We start from the raw sequence: 18,089 nt of genomic DNA, 5'->3' as shown, positions 1-18,089 counted from the left end.
TCTGTCTGGAGCTGTCGTGGGGCCCCTCCCTCGCTCCCATCTCCCTGCACAGGGGGCACCTTTGCAGGGAGGCCTTTCTGACCTCCTCATCCCCCACCTCAACACCCCCACCTGCCCCTGCTGTAACCCAGCCTCCTTCCCTTCCTTCTCCAGGTCTCTCCGTGGCCCTTACGACCACTGTTTGCTTTCTGACTGTGGTCTGTCTGGGACCCCAGGGCCCCGCATGTAGCAGGCGCTCAGCAGTCAGCTGAGTGGAAGCCTGCTCTTAGCTCCCGGGTGCCTGGGGTTCCCTGGAGGCTCCGTGCTGGGCAGAGTGGGCACTCCATGGCAAACGTGGGGCGCCATGGATGCCTCCCCTCAGCTCTGCTCCAGCTTCCGCCTGGTCCAGCGCCCTCATTCTCGTGCTCAGCCTCCAGCCCTCCTGCTCCTCCTGGCAGGAAGAGGAGCCTTTCCAGCACACCCCTGATGCCATCGCTTCCCACCCAGAAACCTCCAGTGACTCCCCACTGCCAGCTCCTTAGCTGGCACATGAGGCCTTCACTGGAGGCCTAGCCCAGCCCTGCCTTCCTGGACTCCTGTTAGTGTTCGCTTCAGACATGCCAGGATCCTGACCTAGAGCAGAAGTGCTCCGTCCCTCCTAAGTATCGCTTCTTGCTGAACAGGGCTCCTGGATCTGCCCCCAGAGTGAAGTGAGTGAAAGTTGCTCAGTCGTGTCCGACTCTTTGCAACCCCATGGACTTTACAGTCCATGGAATTCTCTGGGCCAGAATACCAGAGTGGGTAGTCTTTCCCTTTTTCAAGGGGTTTTCCCAACCCAGGGATCAAACACAGGTCTCCTGCATTGCAGGCAGATTCTTTACCAGCTGAGCCACAAGGGAAGCCCCCAGAGGGCATCAGGCAAATTTCAGGTGTCCATGAGACACAGTTCTTGTGTTTCCTTGGTGACAGATGTGGGTATTACTAGGGGAATCAATGTCCAGGACCCTCAGATTAGGTCTTGGCCCAGGGCCGCTGACTTCTGACCTCAGCCCACCCGGACAAAGGCCTCGGCGCTGACTTCACCCCTCTGCCAGGGCTGATGACCACTCAGCTCAGCACCACTGTCCATACAGGGCGGCAGGAGGCAAAGGGCTCGGGGGGCCTGGATCCCAGACGAGTGGCCCAGCCCGGCCCAGCCTCAGCCCAAAGCACAGCACAGCAGCGTGGCACACCCCAGCGCTGCCCAGGCCAGCCCTGACAGCACAGCAGCAGCCCAGCCCAGCCTGGCAGCCGGTTCAGAGGCCTGGCCTTCTCCCGGCGGAGGGAGGCGGCCCCCATCACCCCCTCCCCGGAAGGCCAAGAAGGTATCCTGTTGACAAGGTTGCCTGCATTTCACAGCCTAGTGATGCAGGTCACAGCCGGCATGCAGATGCAGCCCAGCAGGTCAGGGCTTGTCAAAGGCTTCACTCAGCAGCTGCTAATTGGCAGCAGCTTCTGCAGCCGTCCTGTCCTCAGCCCTGCAGCTGCTCCTGCCCACAGCCTGACCACCGCCAGGGTGTGTCAGAGGCCTGCGGGGCCCCCGGGTCAGGATGCTCTTCTCTGGCTTGGAAATCACTTAGCAGTGTGCCCAGGCCCGTGGGAGCACACAGCACAGAGGGCAGGAGGAGCTGTGAGACCTCAGACAGCTCCGGGCATCTCTGGGCTGATATGTGGTGGGCGGCCCATGGGCACTGAGGGAGAAGGGGACCCTCTGGGGGCCCCGAGATCTGGTCCTCTGCCAGCATGTCGGCAAAGAGGCCCTTTTTCTTGCTTCTCTCTGTGACTAGGAACATCCAGGTTGGTGGGAGGGCGGCTGTCAGATCTTTGGAGATCCAGGACTGGGTGGATGGAGGGTGGGGGCCAGGGCCATTGGGGAGACCCACACCCCGTGTATCAGGCTTGCTGGCGGTGGCTGGTGCTTTGGGCAGGTGTGAGAGCCCAACAGGCCAGAGCAGGTCTCAGAAGATGCCTTTCAATGGAATTGGGGATCCTCCCCGGGGCCTCCCTGCTCCCACCGGCAGGTCGGAAGCCCCTCTTCCAAGACCCTCCCTCTTTCTGACTCGGAGGTCCCTAGGGCAGCATCCCTGTGTGTGATGCCCTTGAAGTGAGGGTCTCCCAAGTGCCAAATGGTTTATTACACAGGTTTTCATGCCCCGCTGCTTCGGAGCCTCCTCCCACCCCTCTTTACCTCCCCTCCCTTCTCTTGCCTCAGAGTACCACCTGTCTCTCCAGCCTTCCTCAGCAACCCCTGCTTGCCTGTTGCCAGGGAAACCACCTCCTTGGCAACCAGCCGGCATCCATATGACATGTACACGTGGGAAGGAAAGGTTCCTGCCTCTTGCTTAGGCTGTTGGTGGCTCTGCTCCAACAGTTCCCAAGGAGCAGCATCCACCCTGGTGCCCATCAGGGTTTGAGGGAGGGTCTAGGCTGTGACTGCAGAGAGAGCAGGGAGGCACCAAGCCCCCCTTGATGATCACTCAATCGTTATTAAGCACATGTGACTCACTAGACCCTGTGCTGGGCCCTTCGTGCACAGTATCTCATATAGTCATCCACTGAGCCTGCAAGATGGACACAGTTATCCCCATTTTACAGATGAGGAAACTGAGGCACAGGAAGGCTCCCGGTTGCCTGTGGCTGGCAGATGTCAGAGCCGAGAGTTGAGCCTAATCTTGTCTGATTTCAAACAAGAAATCATTTCTTTTTATTAATACCACCCTGAGGCCTCTGGTCAGGCTGTTCATAGCTGGACCAAGAGTCAGTGTGGCCCTAAGACACACACCCAGGTGAGCGAGGAGCCCTGTCACCACAGCTCACTCAGGGTTGTTCTCCAAGGGTCCCAACCGCAGCCATGGTGACCTAGAGACAGACCAAGCCCCTCTGCAGGAGAGGAGTGTGATTCCAGTGTGAGCCTAGGTCCTTTGTGAGCACAGGCTGGTGGGAGGGGTCAAGGGAGACCTAGAGGGGTGGAGGGATGGGCTTTGGTCCAGGGAGTGAGGGGGGATGTTCGCAGAGCTCCTATTGAAGCCTTGGCCATAGGAGTCACGTCGGGGACTGCTGGCTGCCAGGTGCCTGAGGCCCTGAGGACAGGCAGGGACAGTGAGTGTGGGCCAGGGCCCTTCCTCTTGCCAGCGAGCTGGAGGCCTGGAGAGCCCGCCGGGCTGAGCACAGGCTCTACGAGAGGCTTGAGGTGGTGGGAGGGGGTGGCAGGGGGCACCCAGAGGAGTGGCACTGTGCAAACGGGGGAGGGGTGAGATGGCCCCAAGAGGGAACGGTGGGTGCAAAGGCGCGGCCGTGTGACCGAGAGGAGTGAGACTGGGCACCACGGGCATCCCCTGACCTCACGGTCTCCTGCAGGACCTACAGCGCCGAGAGACCGAGGTCTACGACTGCATCCAGAGTGAAGCCGGCAGCCCGCCCACCTCCCAGGGCCTGCTCTCCCAGGTACGCAGGGCCGGGGCAGCGGGCCTGGCTCCTCCACTCCTTCCGTGTGTCCTGCCCCTCATCTGGGAAGTGCCTGCCATGTGCCGGGGGTGGGGGTGAGCCACCCACTGCTGAAGCAGAGCCCTCCCCGAGGCGGCTGACCTGGTGCTTAGGAGGCTTGGTGGGTTTACCCACCACCCCGGCACCACCCCTTTCCAGCTCTGCCGCCCTGGCCAAGCGGCTAAGCTCTGTGCCCACATCTGTAAGCTGAGGACCCTGAGAACATTCACCTCCTAGACTTGCCATGAGGATTGCAGATGGTACTGCGACCCAGTAGGCGCCGTGCAAGGGAGCAAGCGTAACCACCACTGGGCACGGTAGAGCATCTACACCGGTCAGTCAGGCAGGGGTGTGAGGCTTCTCGCTGCCCCCAGGCTGAAGGTGGCTGGGGATTGTGCTGGCGGCAGCAGGGGCAGGCCTGGACAGGGCTTTATTTTATGAAGGGGGCTAAGGCACATCCCTTGATCATGAGTCTCTCTTAAACCTCAGTCTGCTCATCTGTCAAGTGGATGCGTGACACTTTCCTGCAAAACCAACTGCCCATGAATTCAAATGAGTTCCAAGTTAAGTAGCATCTATACCAGAGCTCTGGACACCATCAAGTGCAAGGGGCTCAAGGACCGTGGCTGGGCACCTTGGAAGAACCATCAGGAAGTGGGGGGCAGGTGCTTGGGCCCCCTAGCATAGGCCGACTCTGTTGAATCTCCTATTCTCAAAGCTCTTTCTACGGTCATCTCTGAACTAGGCTGTGACTGGAGGCAAGGCTTCCCCACCCTGGGACCCCCAAGGTTGTCTGGGCCATCCCAGGGAGTGACCACTGTATGCCAGGCCCTGAGGTCCTGACCAGGACAACTAGACCCTGTCCCAGTTCCCCAGCATCCCCGGGTCTGCAGGAACAGTCATGGATTCTTACAGACACATAGAAACATCTGTGAATGGTGGGCTCTGGGGAGGGACTAGCCCAGAGTTGAGGAGGGGGCTCTTGGTGTGCTAAGCTGAGCTCTGTAGAGTGAGGAGGAGGTCATCGGGGAACAGATAGGGTCCTGGGAGCACCCCAAGAGGAGAGAAGAGCATCTGGGGAGGCCTAAGGCAGGAAAGAAGGGGCCTGTGGGGCTGGAGAGCAGAGAGCAGGCATGGGGTGGGAGGACAGGAGAGGAGGCTGGTGAGGTGGGCTTGGGGACAAGAACAGGGCTCCCGGTCAAAGCTACTTAGAAAGCCACCTATTTGTCTCCTTTGCCCAAAACTAAATTAGTGCAAATTTATCTTTCCCCTCCCTACTGTTCATTTCTTTCTTTTTTCCTTTCCAGGAGAAACAGCATAAATTTGAGGGTGATGGTGAATTTAACCTGGTCTATGAAAATCTCTAGGATGAGCTCTGCCTGCCCACAGATCTTGCCCTGGATCAGAGGCCCTGGGGCAGCCTCTCCCTCCAGGGAACTTGATCTGTATTAGAAGTGAGGCTGCTGGGTACCCCATCACCTCACTCCCACATTTAAGAGGCTGGCCCCCACGCCCGTTCCGCAGCCCAGTCATGCCCCTCAAGTGTGCCACGTCTCCAGGCTTCTGCCCAAGCTGTTCCGTCTGCAGGTGGGCACTCCCTCCATCTCCAAGGGCCCTCTTGGACACCTCCCATCCCTGGGGCCCTCCTCACCCTCTAGGGACACTCAGGCTCTCTTGTACCAGCCTGAACCACCAGGAGGTTCCAGCAGGGACCCAGTACTGTGTGCACACGCATCGCAGAGTAGATGAATAAAAGAGCAACTATACAAAAGGCCCCCACCCCCAGTTAGGCCAAAGACAAAGCAGCTGTGCAAAGTGGAACCGGGGGCCGGCGCAGGAGGTACAGGGTGTGAGTGAGAATGAACCATGTGGAGGCTGGGCTGGGAGACCAAGCTGGAGGCCCAGGAGGTGATCATCGGTCTGGGGGCCTGAGGCTGGGAGGGTCAGGGCACATGCAAGTGAGGAGGGAGATCTGGGCATCAGGGGATAGGGAGGAGGGTGCTGGCAAGACAGGGGCCGGACAGACTGACGCTCTCTGCCTCCTCAGCACTGACTTCAGGGTCTGCCTCCCCCCACGGGGCGGGGACCCCAAGGTTGTTTACCCTTCAGTCTGCCCCCGACACTCAGCATGCCAACTGCTGCCTCCCAATGCCCCCCTCCTCAAAGCTCCCCACCCCCAGGGCCTCAGCGGTGCCTCAGTCCACCCTGCAGCCCGGTTCCCCGGAGCCCCCTCTACCTGGCCTGTCCCCACCCCACCCTCCTCCTCCTCTTCATCTGCCTTAGGCTCCAGCCCTGCCCCCTGGGGATCGGGGCAGACCAGTCCCTTCCCTGCTTGCCCAGCTGCCCGAGGCCACCCCTGTCCATCCCTGCCTAGCTGCATGGCTTGGTTCCTGGGGCTGTCCCTGGGGAGCACAGAGGGGCCCTTAGTGAGGCAGAAGCTCAGGCCCGCGGCTCCTCAGTGTCTGATCCTGAGCCCTTTCTGCTGCCCGAGCATGTTCCTGTGACCCGTTGTTTCACCTTCAGCTGCGCCCGTGGCACCCCGTCTCGTGGGCCGACCAGGGCTGAGGCTGGGAGCACCGGGCCGCCAGGCTCTGCACCCTCCTCCCCTGCTCCCCCGCTCCCCTCCTCACCTCCCCTGCTTGCCCGTACTCCTTCCCCACACCCAGGGCTGCCCCAGAGGTCCCTCAGGGGCCTGGGCGCCCAGACCCCAGCCTGCCTGCGAGGGTGGTTATGGGCAACAGCGTCTGCTCAGCAGGTCAGTACCCACCCCAGCCCAGGCCCTGCAGGGATAGAAGGGCTGGGGGAGCGGGCCCAGGGCCGTAGACCGACGTCCAGAAGAAGCCCCAGTCCCTCTGCTAGGGCAGCAGGGGCCCCCCACCCCTGGACTCACAGGACCCGCCCTGGACTCACGGGACCCTCTCCCCAGGCTCATACCGCCTCCCCAGGCTCACAGGACCCCCCTGGGCTTACAGGACCCTGCCTGGGCTCACAGGACCCTCCCTGGGCTCACGGGACCCTGCTCCTGGGCTCATAGGACCCCCCTGGGTTCACAGGACCCCCCTCAGACATATGGGACCCTCCCCCCAGACTCATGGGGCCTCCCTGGGCTCACAGGAATCCTGCCCCCAGGCTCATGGGAGCCCCCCAGCCAGGCTCACAGGACCCCCTCCTGGGCTCACAGGACCCCCCTCCTGGGCTCACAGGAACCCCCTGGGCTCACAGGACCCCCCCCTCCTGGGCTCATAGGACTCCCCTGGGTTCACAGGACCACCCCCCCAGACTCATGGGGCCTCCCTGGGGTCACAGAAACCCTGCCCCCAGGCTCATGGGACTCCCCCCAGGCTCACGGGACCCCCCCTCCTGGACTCACAGGACACCCCCCCCCCGGCTCACAGGGCCTGCTGGGTTCACGGGCCCCGCTGGGCTCACAGGACTCCCCCCACCCTGCCGGGCTCATGGGACCCCCTGGGCTCACAGGACCCCCCCTGGGTTCACAGGACCCCCTCGGGCTCATGGAACCCCCTCAGGCTCATGGCCCGCTGGGTTCACAGGCCCCGCCGGGCTCACAGGAACCCCCTAGGTTCACAGGACCCCCCCGGGCTCATGGGACCCCCTGGGCTCACAGGACCCACCCTGGGCTCACAGGCCCCGCCGGGCTCACAGGACAGTCCACATCCTCCCAGCTCGGTTCCAGGCCCAGCCTCCGAGCACAGCAATGAGAGCTCTGAACTGGATTATGGGGCTGGGGTGGGGGTGGGGGACGCAGAGGCCCCTGGCCCCCAGAAGGCGGTTTAACAAACTGTTTAAGGAGGAAAACTGCCTTGAGCAAAGCTGCCCTCCAGTCTCCTGACTCCCACGGCCCGACGCAGAGCCCGGAGCTGGGGTCGGGGTGAGGCAGAACACTGCCCACGGGGCCGCGGAGCCACTCTGGGAAAAGCCGAAGCCAGTGAGAGCAGGAGGAGGCCGCCTGGCCAGGCCCCGGGGATAATGCAGGGAGCCAGGAGGGACAGCGACCCCCTGCCCTGGCCTAGGCCCCGCAGTCCCCTGTCCATGAGGCAGGTGAAGGATCCTGGTGAGAGGTACATGGGACCTTGACCTTCCTTGGGCTCAAAACCTTCCACGGTCCCCACCTCACCTGGAGCAAAATGCCAGCTCTTCCAGGCGGCCTGTGAGGCCCTCAGGGACCGACGTGTCACCTTTTTTTAATATTAATTTTTATTTATTTGGCTCACAGGGCCTTAGTTGCGGCATGTGGGATCTAGTTCCCCAACCAGGGATCAAACCCAGGGCCCCAGCATTGAGAGATCAGAGTCTTAGCCACTGGACCACCAGGGCAGTCCCCCATCATCCTTCTTGTGGACACAGATGTCAGTGGTGGCCGAGCTGGGTGCTCGCTGGGGTCTTCAGTGAGTGAGGAGAGAGGCAGGGAGGGGGAAGGGTCATGCTCAGAAGAGAATGTTCTGGGACCCCCTACTTGGGGCCAGGAAGACCAAGCCCCCCATCCTCCAGCCCCCAGGACTGAGCCAGGACTGCGGAGACAGGCCGGGCAGGGGTAAGGGGCAGCAGATGACTGCAGGGCGGGGGGTGCAGGTGGCTGTGGTGGGGAGGAGGGGCAGAGGAGCCTGGAACTGAGCTCCTGGAGGGCAGGCTTGAGTGGACGCTGAGTGCGTGGAGAAGAGGAGGGAGGAGCTGCCTTCGCCTCTCTTGAACCCCAGCTCCAGCTCCAAGCAGCCACTTCCACCTGAGCCCCGGCTTCAGTGACAATCAGGACGTCGGGCGCCGCTTGGAGCAGACAGATGGGGAACTCCCTGCTCTGAGGAGGCACAGCGGGTGTGTGTTTCCTTCTCTCAGCCTTCAGGAAAAACCGGCTGCCACTGCGCAGTGCAGGGGAGGGGGCCGTTAAATGAGGGGTGGGCCTCCCTGGGGGTGGAGACCCCCTCTTTGGTTCCCCTACAGGGAGGACCTGGGAGTGGGGACAAGGCAAACAGAGATGTGTGTGTGTGTGTGTGTGTGTGTGTGTGCACGCGCTGGGCCCAGGAGGGGCCTTGAGAAGCGGGGGGACAAGGCAAACGGAGACGTTTGTGTGTGTGTGTGTGTGTGTGTGTGTGTGTGTGTGTGCACTGGGCCCAGGAGGGGCCTTGAGATGGGGGAACAAGGCAAACAGAGAGGTGTGCGTGTGTGTGTGTGTATGTGCTGGGCCCAGGAGGGGCCTTGAGATGGGGGAACAAGGCAAATAGAGAGGTGTGCATGTGCGTGTGCGTGTGTGTGTGTGTGCGCGGCGGGCCCAGGAGGGGCCTTGAGATGGGAGGACAAGGCAAACAGAGAGGTGTGTGTGTGTGTGTGTGTGTGTGTGTGTGTGTGTGTGTGTGTGTGTGTGCGCTGGGCCCAGGAGGGGCCTTGAGGGGGGGCAAGGCAAACGGAGATGTGTGCGTGTGTGTGTGTCGTGCGCGCGCGCATGGCGGGCCCAGGAGGGACCTTGAGATGCGGGGACAAGGCAAACAGAGAGAGGTGTGTGTGTGTGTGTGTGTGTGTGTGTGTGTGTGTGTGTGTCGGGCCCAGGAGGGGCCTTGAGAAGGGGGGACAAGGCAAACGGAGATGTGTGTGTGTGTGTGTGTGTGTGTGTGTGTCGGGCCCAGGAGGGGCCTTGAGAAGGGGGGACAAGGCAAACAGACATGTGTGTGTGTGTGTGTTGTTCCAGGACCAGGAGGGGCCTTGAGATGGTGGGACAAGGCAAACGGAGACGTGTGTGTGTGCCGGGCCCAGGAGAGGTCTTGAGGGGGGCCAGAGAGGGAGAGAGGCTCTTAATCAGCAAGGAAGATGCCCGACGGGAGGCGCTGAGGAGCCACAGTGAGCCCACCTGAAAGGGAGCCTTACAGCAGAAGGGTGGATGGCAGCCATCCTGAGGGTGGACCCCAGGGCCTAGAGCTGGTAGAAGCAGCCCGGGGCAGCCCCTGACGGCGGCCGCGGGCACTGCCTCCTGCTGCCCGGACGGTGCCCTGAGCCACCGCACAGAGGCGAGCGGATGTGTGCCAGGGCCTCAGCTGCTGGCCCTTTCTCTGCCTGACCCACCCAGCTCCGACCCAGGGTTTCCTGCCAACTCTAGGTCACAGCCCCGCCACCCTTTGGCACCTCTGGGCATCTGAAACCTCTCAGTATGGCCCACACCCTCAGCCTCCATGGCGTCTCCAGGGTAGTGGCTTAGAAATGGTCCATTCAGCTCCTTTGGGCCGCTTTCAGCCTCCAGCCCTCCTTCGGCTCCTGTTCCTTGCAGCACTTAAAGACAAGCATTCCTGGAAACCAAGCCCAGGAACACAAAGTGGGTGTGAGAAGTGCTTTCCCCTCCTGGGGAACGATTTCCAAAGGATTCTGCAAAGCAGAGTTTCCATGGGAACCCGTGCTGGTTACACTGGAAGCCTTGGTGGGGCTGGGGTCTCCTTCACAGCAAGCTGCAGGACCTTGGTGTGGGGGGCGGGACCCTGGTGTAGGGGGCGGGACCTCGGTGTGTGGGGCGGGACCCTGGTGTAGGGGGCGGGACCTCGGTGTGGGGGGCGGGACCTCGGTGTGGGGGGCGGGACCTCGGTGTGGGGGGCGGGACCCTGGTGTAGGGGGCGGGACCTCGGTGTGGGGGGCGGGACCCTGGTGTAGGGGCCGCGACCAGGCACAGCTGTTGGCTTTTAGCCACCAGCCCTCACTCACATGAAATCGAGCTACAGGCAAATCTGCCTTTCCCCCCGCCCCCTTACATTCTAATTTAAAGGCCACACTCCGTTCCAAGGATGCCTCTGGGATTTCCAGGATGGATTTTTATGTCGTTCACTAGTTTTCTTGGCAGACCGCTCAGCAGGGAGGGGTGGGCTGTGGCCTTGGTCCAGCTAGGCTGACAGCATACTCACTCCGGCCCGCCAGGGGATATCATTTGCCCGCCTGAGGGGCTTCCCCAGTCAGAACCCAGACTCTGAGAGCTGGGGACATTGGCGGGAGGCACTGAGACGCCTTCCTTCCCAGGGTGCCTCCCTTGACCTACATTCAGAATTGTGGCCTCTGAGCCTTGATGGCACATGGGTCAGCCCTCTTTGGTTATGTGCTCAGTCCTGTATGGCTCTTTTGCGACCCATGGACTGTATGTAGTCCACCAAGCTCCTCCTCTGTCCAAGGGATATTTCCAGGCGAGAATACTGGAATGGGTTGCCATTTCCTCCTCCAGGGGGGGTCTTCCCAACCCGGAATCGAACCTGAATCTCTGGTGGCTCCTGCATTGGTAGGTGGATTCTTTTAGCACTGAGCCACCTGGGAAGCCCAAGGTTAGTGTGGGTCAGGCTAGCCATCACGATTGTCTGCACTTGGTGCCGGAGGGTGTTTTGTATGAGTGTATCTCTGCAGCGGACACAGGCATGTACTACAGTGAAACACTTACACTCCAGCAAAGTGAAATTCTCTTTGTTGTTCTTGCCACCTCCCAAACCTCCAACCCAGTCCCCTCCCTGGAAGTAACCACTGGGTCATTTGGTCATATTCTCTTCTTCCAGGGTGCGTTTATGGCAGCCATATGCACAAATGCATATACACGAACATAAAATATATAGTACTTGTGTGTGGTTCCGAGAACCTGAAACGGAATCAGCTGTAGGTGTTGTTTGCTCCTGCTTTGTTTGTGCAGCCCCACGTGGCAGGGATCTGTCCTACGTGACGGCACGTAGGAACTGCCAGCCTCTTTAATTACAGCGAGGGGGTCTGCAGGACTGATGGATCCTAATTCAATCAGGCCCCGATTAATGCCCTTTCCAGTTGTTTATGATTTTCCAGTCTCACAGGAGGTATCACAGGAAACACCCTCAGACATATCTGCAAAACTTTCTCCACGGGAAATGTTGGGAAGAAATTGCTGGGGCCCAGGGCGTGGACATTAACTGTTTTAACAGACACTGCCAAATTGCCATGCGTGGAGGTTGTCCTGACTTCTACGGCTCAGGCTCTTTATCTACAATATCTCGTTTAATCCTGAAAACACGCCACAAAGGGAGGGGGCTTGTCTCCCTATTTTACAGAAGCAGAAGCTAGGATTCAGAGCAGCTGCCTGGCTAAAGGTCACTTAATGCAGAAGGGCAGTGCTGGGCTGGCTCCAGCTCTGTGCAGGGGAGTGGGCAGCGGGGGAAGCAGAAAAGAGTCAGTGAGGGACTCTGTGCCCCCAGGGCTGGGCAGGGGGTGCCCATGAAGGGACAAATTTTCTTAAGAATATTGCTCAGAACTGTGGGAATATGGGGGTCCTTCTGTTCCTCCGTGCTCTATTTCCTTGGGGAAATGAAGGCAGGTCAGTATGGGGAGAGGCCAGGCCTGTCCAGCAGCCGGTACCCAATGTGGTTTTCAGGTGGCCTGCATGCTTGGATCCCAAACCTCCCCTGGAAATTTCCAGGCACAGCCTGCCTGGAGGTATGAGCCACTTCTTGGAAGCCTTATAATCTGGGGTAATGCTGCTGTAATTGGCATTGTTTTTCACTTCCAATCCTCTCGTTACCTGAAAACTCACTCACAGTGGCTATATCTGGAGAGGGTTTAATTTTAGCACTTTGTGGATCTCGAGAGAATAAGGAGCCCAGGCTTTTTCCTCCATCATCCCCTCACCCCCATCCTGATTCCCTCGTGTATGCTACATTCCAGCAGATCTCTGTACCTGGCTCCCCACCAAGGTCCCCCCACCCCACCCCAGATGATCTGGGAACTGCTTTTCTCCCCAGTTCCCCCTCTCTCCCTCCCTCAAGCCCACCTGTAGAGTCTCCACCCCTCCTCTTTCCAGCCCATCCCGGTCTCTGCCGTCAAACTGATCTTCCTATAACACAGATCTGACCATGTCCCTCCCCTCTCAAAAACCCTGCAGTACTTAACATTTATGGTCAATTCATTTCAATAAACAGGCTAAGATAATTCAATGGGAAGAACAGCTTTTTCAATTAACAGTCCTGGGAGAAATGGACATCCACATGAGAAAGGATGAAGTTGGAGCCCTGCCTTACAACCTGGAAAAAGCTCATAGTGCCTTCCGCTGTCCACAGGTGGGGGGCTTGACCCCTCAGCTCTTATGACTCCTTCATTCCTTCAACATTTGTCCAGCTCTGACTATGTGCCAGGCCCTGTCCTGGGGCTGGAATAAGAGACAGTTCTGTCCTCATAGAGTCCATCAGCCTCCTTTCTGACCAGCTCCCACTGGCCCAAAGTCACCCCAAGTCCTTTCCATGCTTCAATCACAGCTGCTGCTACCCCTAGTGCCAAACTCCCCACCTCTGATCCTGAGCTGGAGTTCCTGCTCAAATGCCACCTCTTCCAGGAAGCCTTCCGGAACACTCCCTCCCCCACCAAGCAGTTTCTTCATCTCTCTGACTGCTCTGACCTCCTTGCATTGAATCGGTTCACACACATCCCCAGGAGGCTTGAGCTTCCTGAATATGGCAAACCCCTTGCTGGGCTCAATCCCTGGGTTGGGAAGATTCCCTGGAGAAGGGAAAGGCCACCCACTCCAGTATTCTGGCCTAGAGAATTCCATGGACAGTCCATGGGGTTGCAAAGAGTCGGACCCGACTAAGCGACTTTCACTTTACTTGTCTCTTTCTGTCTGACTCAAGAGCCTAAGAGCAATTTGTTTAAAGAATAAATGCAAATTTTCCTCTGCTGGTGATTTAGAGCTGGCTCTTCTTAAAAAAAAAAAATTGTTTATTTTTTTTGGCCGTGCTGGGTCTTCACTGCAGGCTTGTCTCTAGTTGCAGGGAGCAGGGGCAGCTCTCCAGATGTGGTGCACGAGCTTCTCATTCTCCTGTTGGGGAGCGTGGCCTCTGGAGCAGTAGGCTTCCGTAGTTTGTGGCTTCTGACCTGTGGAGCACAGGGTTAGTTGCCCCGCAGCATGTAGGAACTTCCCAGACCAGGGACGGAAACTGCCTCCCACGTGGGCAGGTGGATTCTTATGCACTGAGCCACCAGGGAAGCCCTAGCGCTGGTTCTTGCTGGAAAAGGGAGAATGATTTTTTTCCCTCCAATTTCCAGCACCTGTAATTAGTTCGTGACCCATGTTACATACGTGAAAACTGGGAAAGACAGGTAGCTGCCTCCACACCCAGGAAGGGCAGGGCGATGAAAGTGCAACTGTTGGAAAGGCAGCCCCCTTTTGTCTGATGGGAAGAGGCAAGCTCTGAGCTGGGCTGCTGGAGGCAAAGCCTGGACACATCAGATGGGCCAGCAGTGGCCTCTCACCCCACCTCCCAGCCGTGGAGGCTGTCAGAAGCTCTAATCAATCAATGATGCTGATGCGGGCCTGTGGAGCGCACGGCAGGGGCCATGAGCCTTGGTAGGGTGGTTCTGATAATTCATCCCAGAAGCCTCTATCACCGCCAGGGGATGCCTCGGCCGGCTCAGCGATGCCTTTCCTCCGTTGCCTCTAGTCTAGGCCAGACAGCTCTGACCATGTGGGGCCCAGGACCTTCCAAGCAGTGGGCAGGGACTGAGCCCAGTGGGGAGAGAAGGGTGGGAACACTAGTGTCTGGGTTGGTTCACAGCCACCCTCTTAGTGTCTGGGTGGGTAAGAAAGGCTCTGGGGGCTCAGGCCTTTCAAGACCCCCTACTCTGGCTTCCTGGGAACAAGTCAGGATCCAGCCTCAAATGTCCCCCACTTGCTCCAGCAGCCCCACAGTCTCCTGCTTCCTATGGGAGGGGGTTGCTTTGTGTGTGGGGGGTGGTGTGGGGGGGGTGGGGGGGGCGGGGCAAGATTGCTTCTGGCTCCCCGGGTCTGTTAGGACAAGTCTGTGCAGTTGAGTCCCCAGGGGAAGGAGACTCTGGAGACAAGTGATCAGGTCCAAAAATAAAACTGGTAACTGTGGTGATGCAAAGCAAGCCCCGAGCTCCCCCACCTCAGCCTGTACTGTGGGCCTTCCCAGCCTCCCTGGATCAGGTGAGGAAGCTTGCAGGGGCTGAGGAGTTGACCCCAGGTTGGTCTGGCCCCTCGGCCAGCGCTCATACCTGACGACTCAGTGCTTCAGGATGCTGTTGCCTTCTCCCTGGGTTCGAGCCCAGAGTGGGAGACTAAAGAGAGCTTTATGATGCTCCATCCTAAAACTGCCCTGCAGGCACACACGCTCATGCACTCCTCCCTGGGACCTGGTCCGGCTCCACCCTCCCCTCTGCCCCAGCCTGCCCTGCCTTCTCTACTTTCCTGCTCGTCTTCCCATCTTTCTGTAGTAGGGTCCTTCTGGGGTCTTTCTCTCTCTCTTCTTTAAAGTATTTATTTGTTTATTTGGCTGCATCAGGTCTTAGTCGCGGCATGCAGGTCTTTGATCTTCGTTGCGGTATGCAGGATCTTTAGCTGCAGCGTGTGGGATCTTGTTCCCTGATCAGGGATTGAACCTGGGCCCCCCTGCATTGGGGGCATGGAGTTTTAGCCACTGGACCACCAGGGAAGTCCTCTGGGGTCTCTCTTAACCTCCAGGCCCTGGCACATGCAGTTCCCTCAACCCAATAGATGTTCCTTAAACACCTACTGAATTCTTGCCTGGAGCTAAGCACTGGGCTTCCCTGGTTGCTCAGAAGGTAAAGAATCTGCCTGCAATGTGGGAGACCCAGGTTCAATCCCTGGGCTGGGAAGATCCCCTGGAGAAGGGAATGGCAACCCACTCCAGTCTTCTTGCTTGGAGAATCCCATGGACAGAGGAGCCTGGAGGGCTGCAGTCCATGGAGTCACAAAGAGTTGGACACGAATGAGCGGCAAACACTTTCACTTTTCTTTCAGGCACTGTTCCCACTTTATAGACGAGGAAACTGAGCATCAGAGAGCTGTAGCAACTTGCCCAAAGCCAGACAGCTGGCACATGGTGCCGCTGAGTTCAAGCGCCCAGAAGTAGCTTCAGAGCCTGTGATCGCAACCTCTTTGCTCAGTTGCCTTGGATGGCAGGCTGAATAATGGGTCCCCCTAAAATGTCCACTTCTGAATCCCTGGAATCCGTGAATACTAACATAGCAAAGACTTTGCGCTTGTGATTAAGGATTTTCAAATGGTGAGATTATCCTGGATTATTACACTCACCAGTGTCTTTATAAGAGAGATGCAGAAGGAGCTTACAGACAGAAGGCGGAAGGCAATGTGATGATGGAGGGAGAGACAGAGATTTAGCGATGTTACCTTCTTGGCTTCAAAGATGGATGTAGGCACTGTGAGCCAAGGAATGCAGCCCTAGAAGCTGGAAAGGGCAATAAAATAGATTCTCTTCAAAGCCTCTGAAAGGGGCATGGCCCTGTGGACGCCTTGGTTTCAGCCTACTGAAGACGATTTTGGATTTCTGGATTCCAGGAGTATAAGAGGAGAAGTATACACTGCTTTGAGCCACCAAATTTTGGGCAATTGGTTATGGCAACTGTAGGAGTCAGATGCCCTTTTCCTCCCGGAAGAGCCGGTTCAGCCTCCCAAGCCCCCAGTCAGGTGCTCACGCCTGCTCTGTGTTACCTGTGATGACTCCTCACGGCTTTGATCCTGGAGGTTGCTGCAGCCACAGCCTCTCTGCTCACCCCAGCCTGAGCTTCTCCTCTCACTCCCAGCACTGACCTTGCCAGGGTGGTATCATCCTCCAGTTGCCCAAGGACAGGCCCCAGCTCTAGGGCATGGCAGAGGAGGAAACTGAGGCTCATAGAGGGTCAGTGAATATCCGAGGTCACACAGCTGGCAAGGGGCAAAGCCAGATTTGAATTTGGGCCTGTCTGATAACAGAACTGGTGCTCCCAACAACTCTTCTCCTGGTGGACACTCAGTAAATGTCCCTGAATAAGTGACAAGGCAGGCAGACAGCGGAACTCCAGGGAAAACACATTACGGGAAGAGCTATGAGATTCTGAGCAAACTAAGGAAGGCTTCCTGGAAGAGGTGCCCTTGAAGGATGAGGGTGCTCCAGGCAGAGAATATCATGAGCAAAGTCTGAAGACGGAAGGAGTGAGATAGCAGGAAGGGTGAAGCGTTGAGAGGAGCCTGGAGAAACGATGCCAGGCCCAGGTTGTGAAGGGCCTTGGGTATCAGGCTGAAGCCTGAGGAGCCCACAGAGATTGGGGAACAGGAGGGCAAAATCCCCCACACTGTTCTTTAGGTGACTTTGTTCGACTGAGTGCCTTTGGGGAGGGTGGCCTGTTCCATTTGGAGGCTGCTGAGATGGGTAAAAGCTTTGGGGTTGTGACTGAGACCAAGGAGATACAGATTGGGACAGGGAACCAGACTTGAGAGCCACTCTGTGGCGGGGTGAGGGGGTCAGTGAGACCTGGTGACCTACTGGTTGATTGATGTCCATACGCTCATCCAGTGGACAGAGGCTGGTGTCAGTGAACAGAACCAGTGACAGTGCAACTGTGAGTCGCTCAGTCGTGTCTGACTCTGGGCGACCCCATGGACTGTAGCCCGCCAGGCTCCTCTGTCCATGGAATTCTCCAAGCAAGAGTACTGGAGTGGGTTGCCGTTTCCTTCTTCAGGGGATCTTCCTGACCCAGGGATCGAACCCAGGTCTCCTGCATCGCAGGCAGAACAAGAGTAGAGCAGCAATGCGGGGAGAAATCCAGGTGGCCACCAGGGGCGAGGTGTTCCAAAGGCAGCCGCCACAAAGGGTCAGGAGACAGGTTGAGGCTGAAGACAGATGATGGGGAGAAACGGGGAAGGCTGGGGTGGCCACAGCGGCAGGAGGAATGAAGCAATCCGAGAAGGTGTGCTAAGATGGTGACCAGGGCACCCATGATGAAGGACTCACAAGAAACTGACTCTTCTCCTCCTCGCCTGCTGCCCCTGGATGCCAACCCAGCACTCATCTGGGTCCCTGCGGAATGGGACCTTTCCTGGTGGGCTCCACTTTGGGGAAACTTGATAGCAAATTCCAAGCCAATAAGAGCAAATAAATGAGGGGTGATTACTGACAATAGGAGAGGGTACGCCACAGGGTGCCTCCAAACAGCATCTCCTCCAGTACGTTTTAAGTGCTCTATAGGTCATTAACTACTTGACAGAGACCGCCTGACACTTAAAGCAAAGGACTCTGCACCTCTGCCAGGGAAAAATCAATCAGAAATGAAGACAGAGCATCACTGGCGTTAAGATGCACAGGGTGGGCAGACCGAGTTCGATTTACACATAATTTTAAGGTCCTCTCCATTGTGTGAAGTGAGGTCATGGGTATGTGAGGCCATTTATAAATCCCAAACTGAAGTTTGGAAATATTTAACCTCCCCTTGCCTTTTTGGGGGGTTGTTGTTAATGAAATATTTCAAAGATGGAAAAGTACTGAGACAGGCTTAATCTAAAGCCCACCACTTGATTCTGTCAAGTAAAACTATACAGCTATGACTGAAGCTTTTAAATGTTACTTGTTTTTAAAAATGTTTTATTTGTTTGTTTCTCCTTCCTGCCTTTTCACATTCTATCTTCCAGCCCCACCACTTCAGGGAGACCTGAAGGCTGACCACCCACCCCTGTCTAAGATATCACTCCTTCCTCTGAAATCCAAGAGTAATTACTGCCTCTTTAATTAACTTGGCGATTAATCACCACCTGCTTGGGAAACAGCTTTTATTGTCCTTGTCCGTCTTGC

At 57.8% G+C, this 18,089-nt stretch overlaps 1 protein-coding gene across 2 annotated transcripts in view; it reads left to right on the top strand.

Annotated features, from left to right (window-relative positions):
• NFAM1 (NFAT activating protein with ITAM motif 1) overlaps window positions 1-5,272 on the top strand; it is a 37,425-nt gene extending 32,153 nt beyond the window's left edge. For both annotated transcript variants that reach the window (XM_019961923.2, XM_070790527.1), the window contains 2 exons: window positions 3,376-3,462; window positions 4,809-5,272. In XM_019961923.2, coding sequence (XP_019817482.2) covers window positions 3,376-3,462; window positions 4,809-4,868 — 147 coding nt within the window. In that variant the 3' untranslated portion in view covers window positions 4,869-5,272. The remainder of the gene's footprint in view (window positions 1-3,375; window positions 3,463-4,808) is intronic.
• The last annotated feature ends 12,817 nt before the right edge of the window (window positions 5,273-18,089 follow it).

This window comes from Bos indicus, chromosome 5 (genome assembly GCF_029378745.1).
Source record: "Bos indicus isolate NIAB-ARS_2022 breed Sahiwal x Tharparkar chromosome 5, NIAB-ARS_B.indTharparkar_mat_pri_1.0, whole genome shotgun sequence".
In the NCBI taxonomy this organism is placed as follows: domain Eukaryota; kingdom Metazoa; phylum Chordata; class Mammalia; order Artiodactyla; family Bovidae; genus Bos; species Bos indicus.
This window is presented reverse-complemented; position numbering and strand designations above follow the sequence as displayed.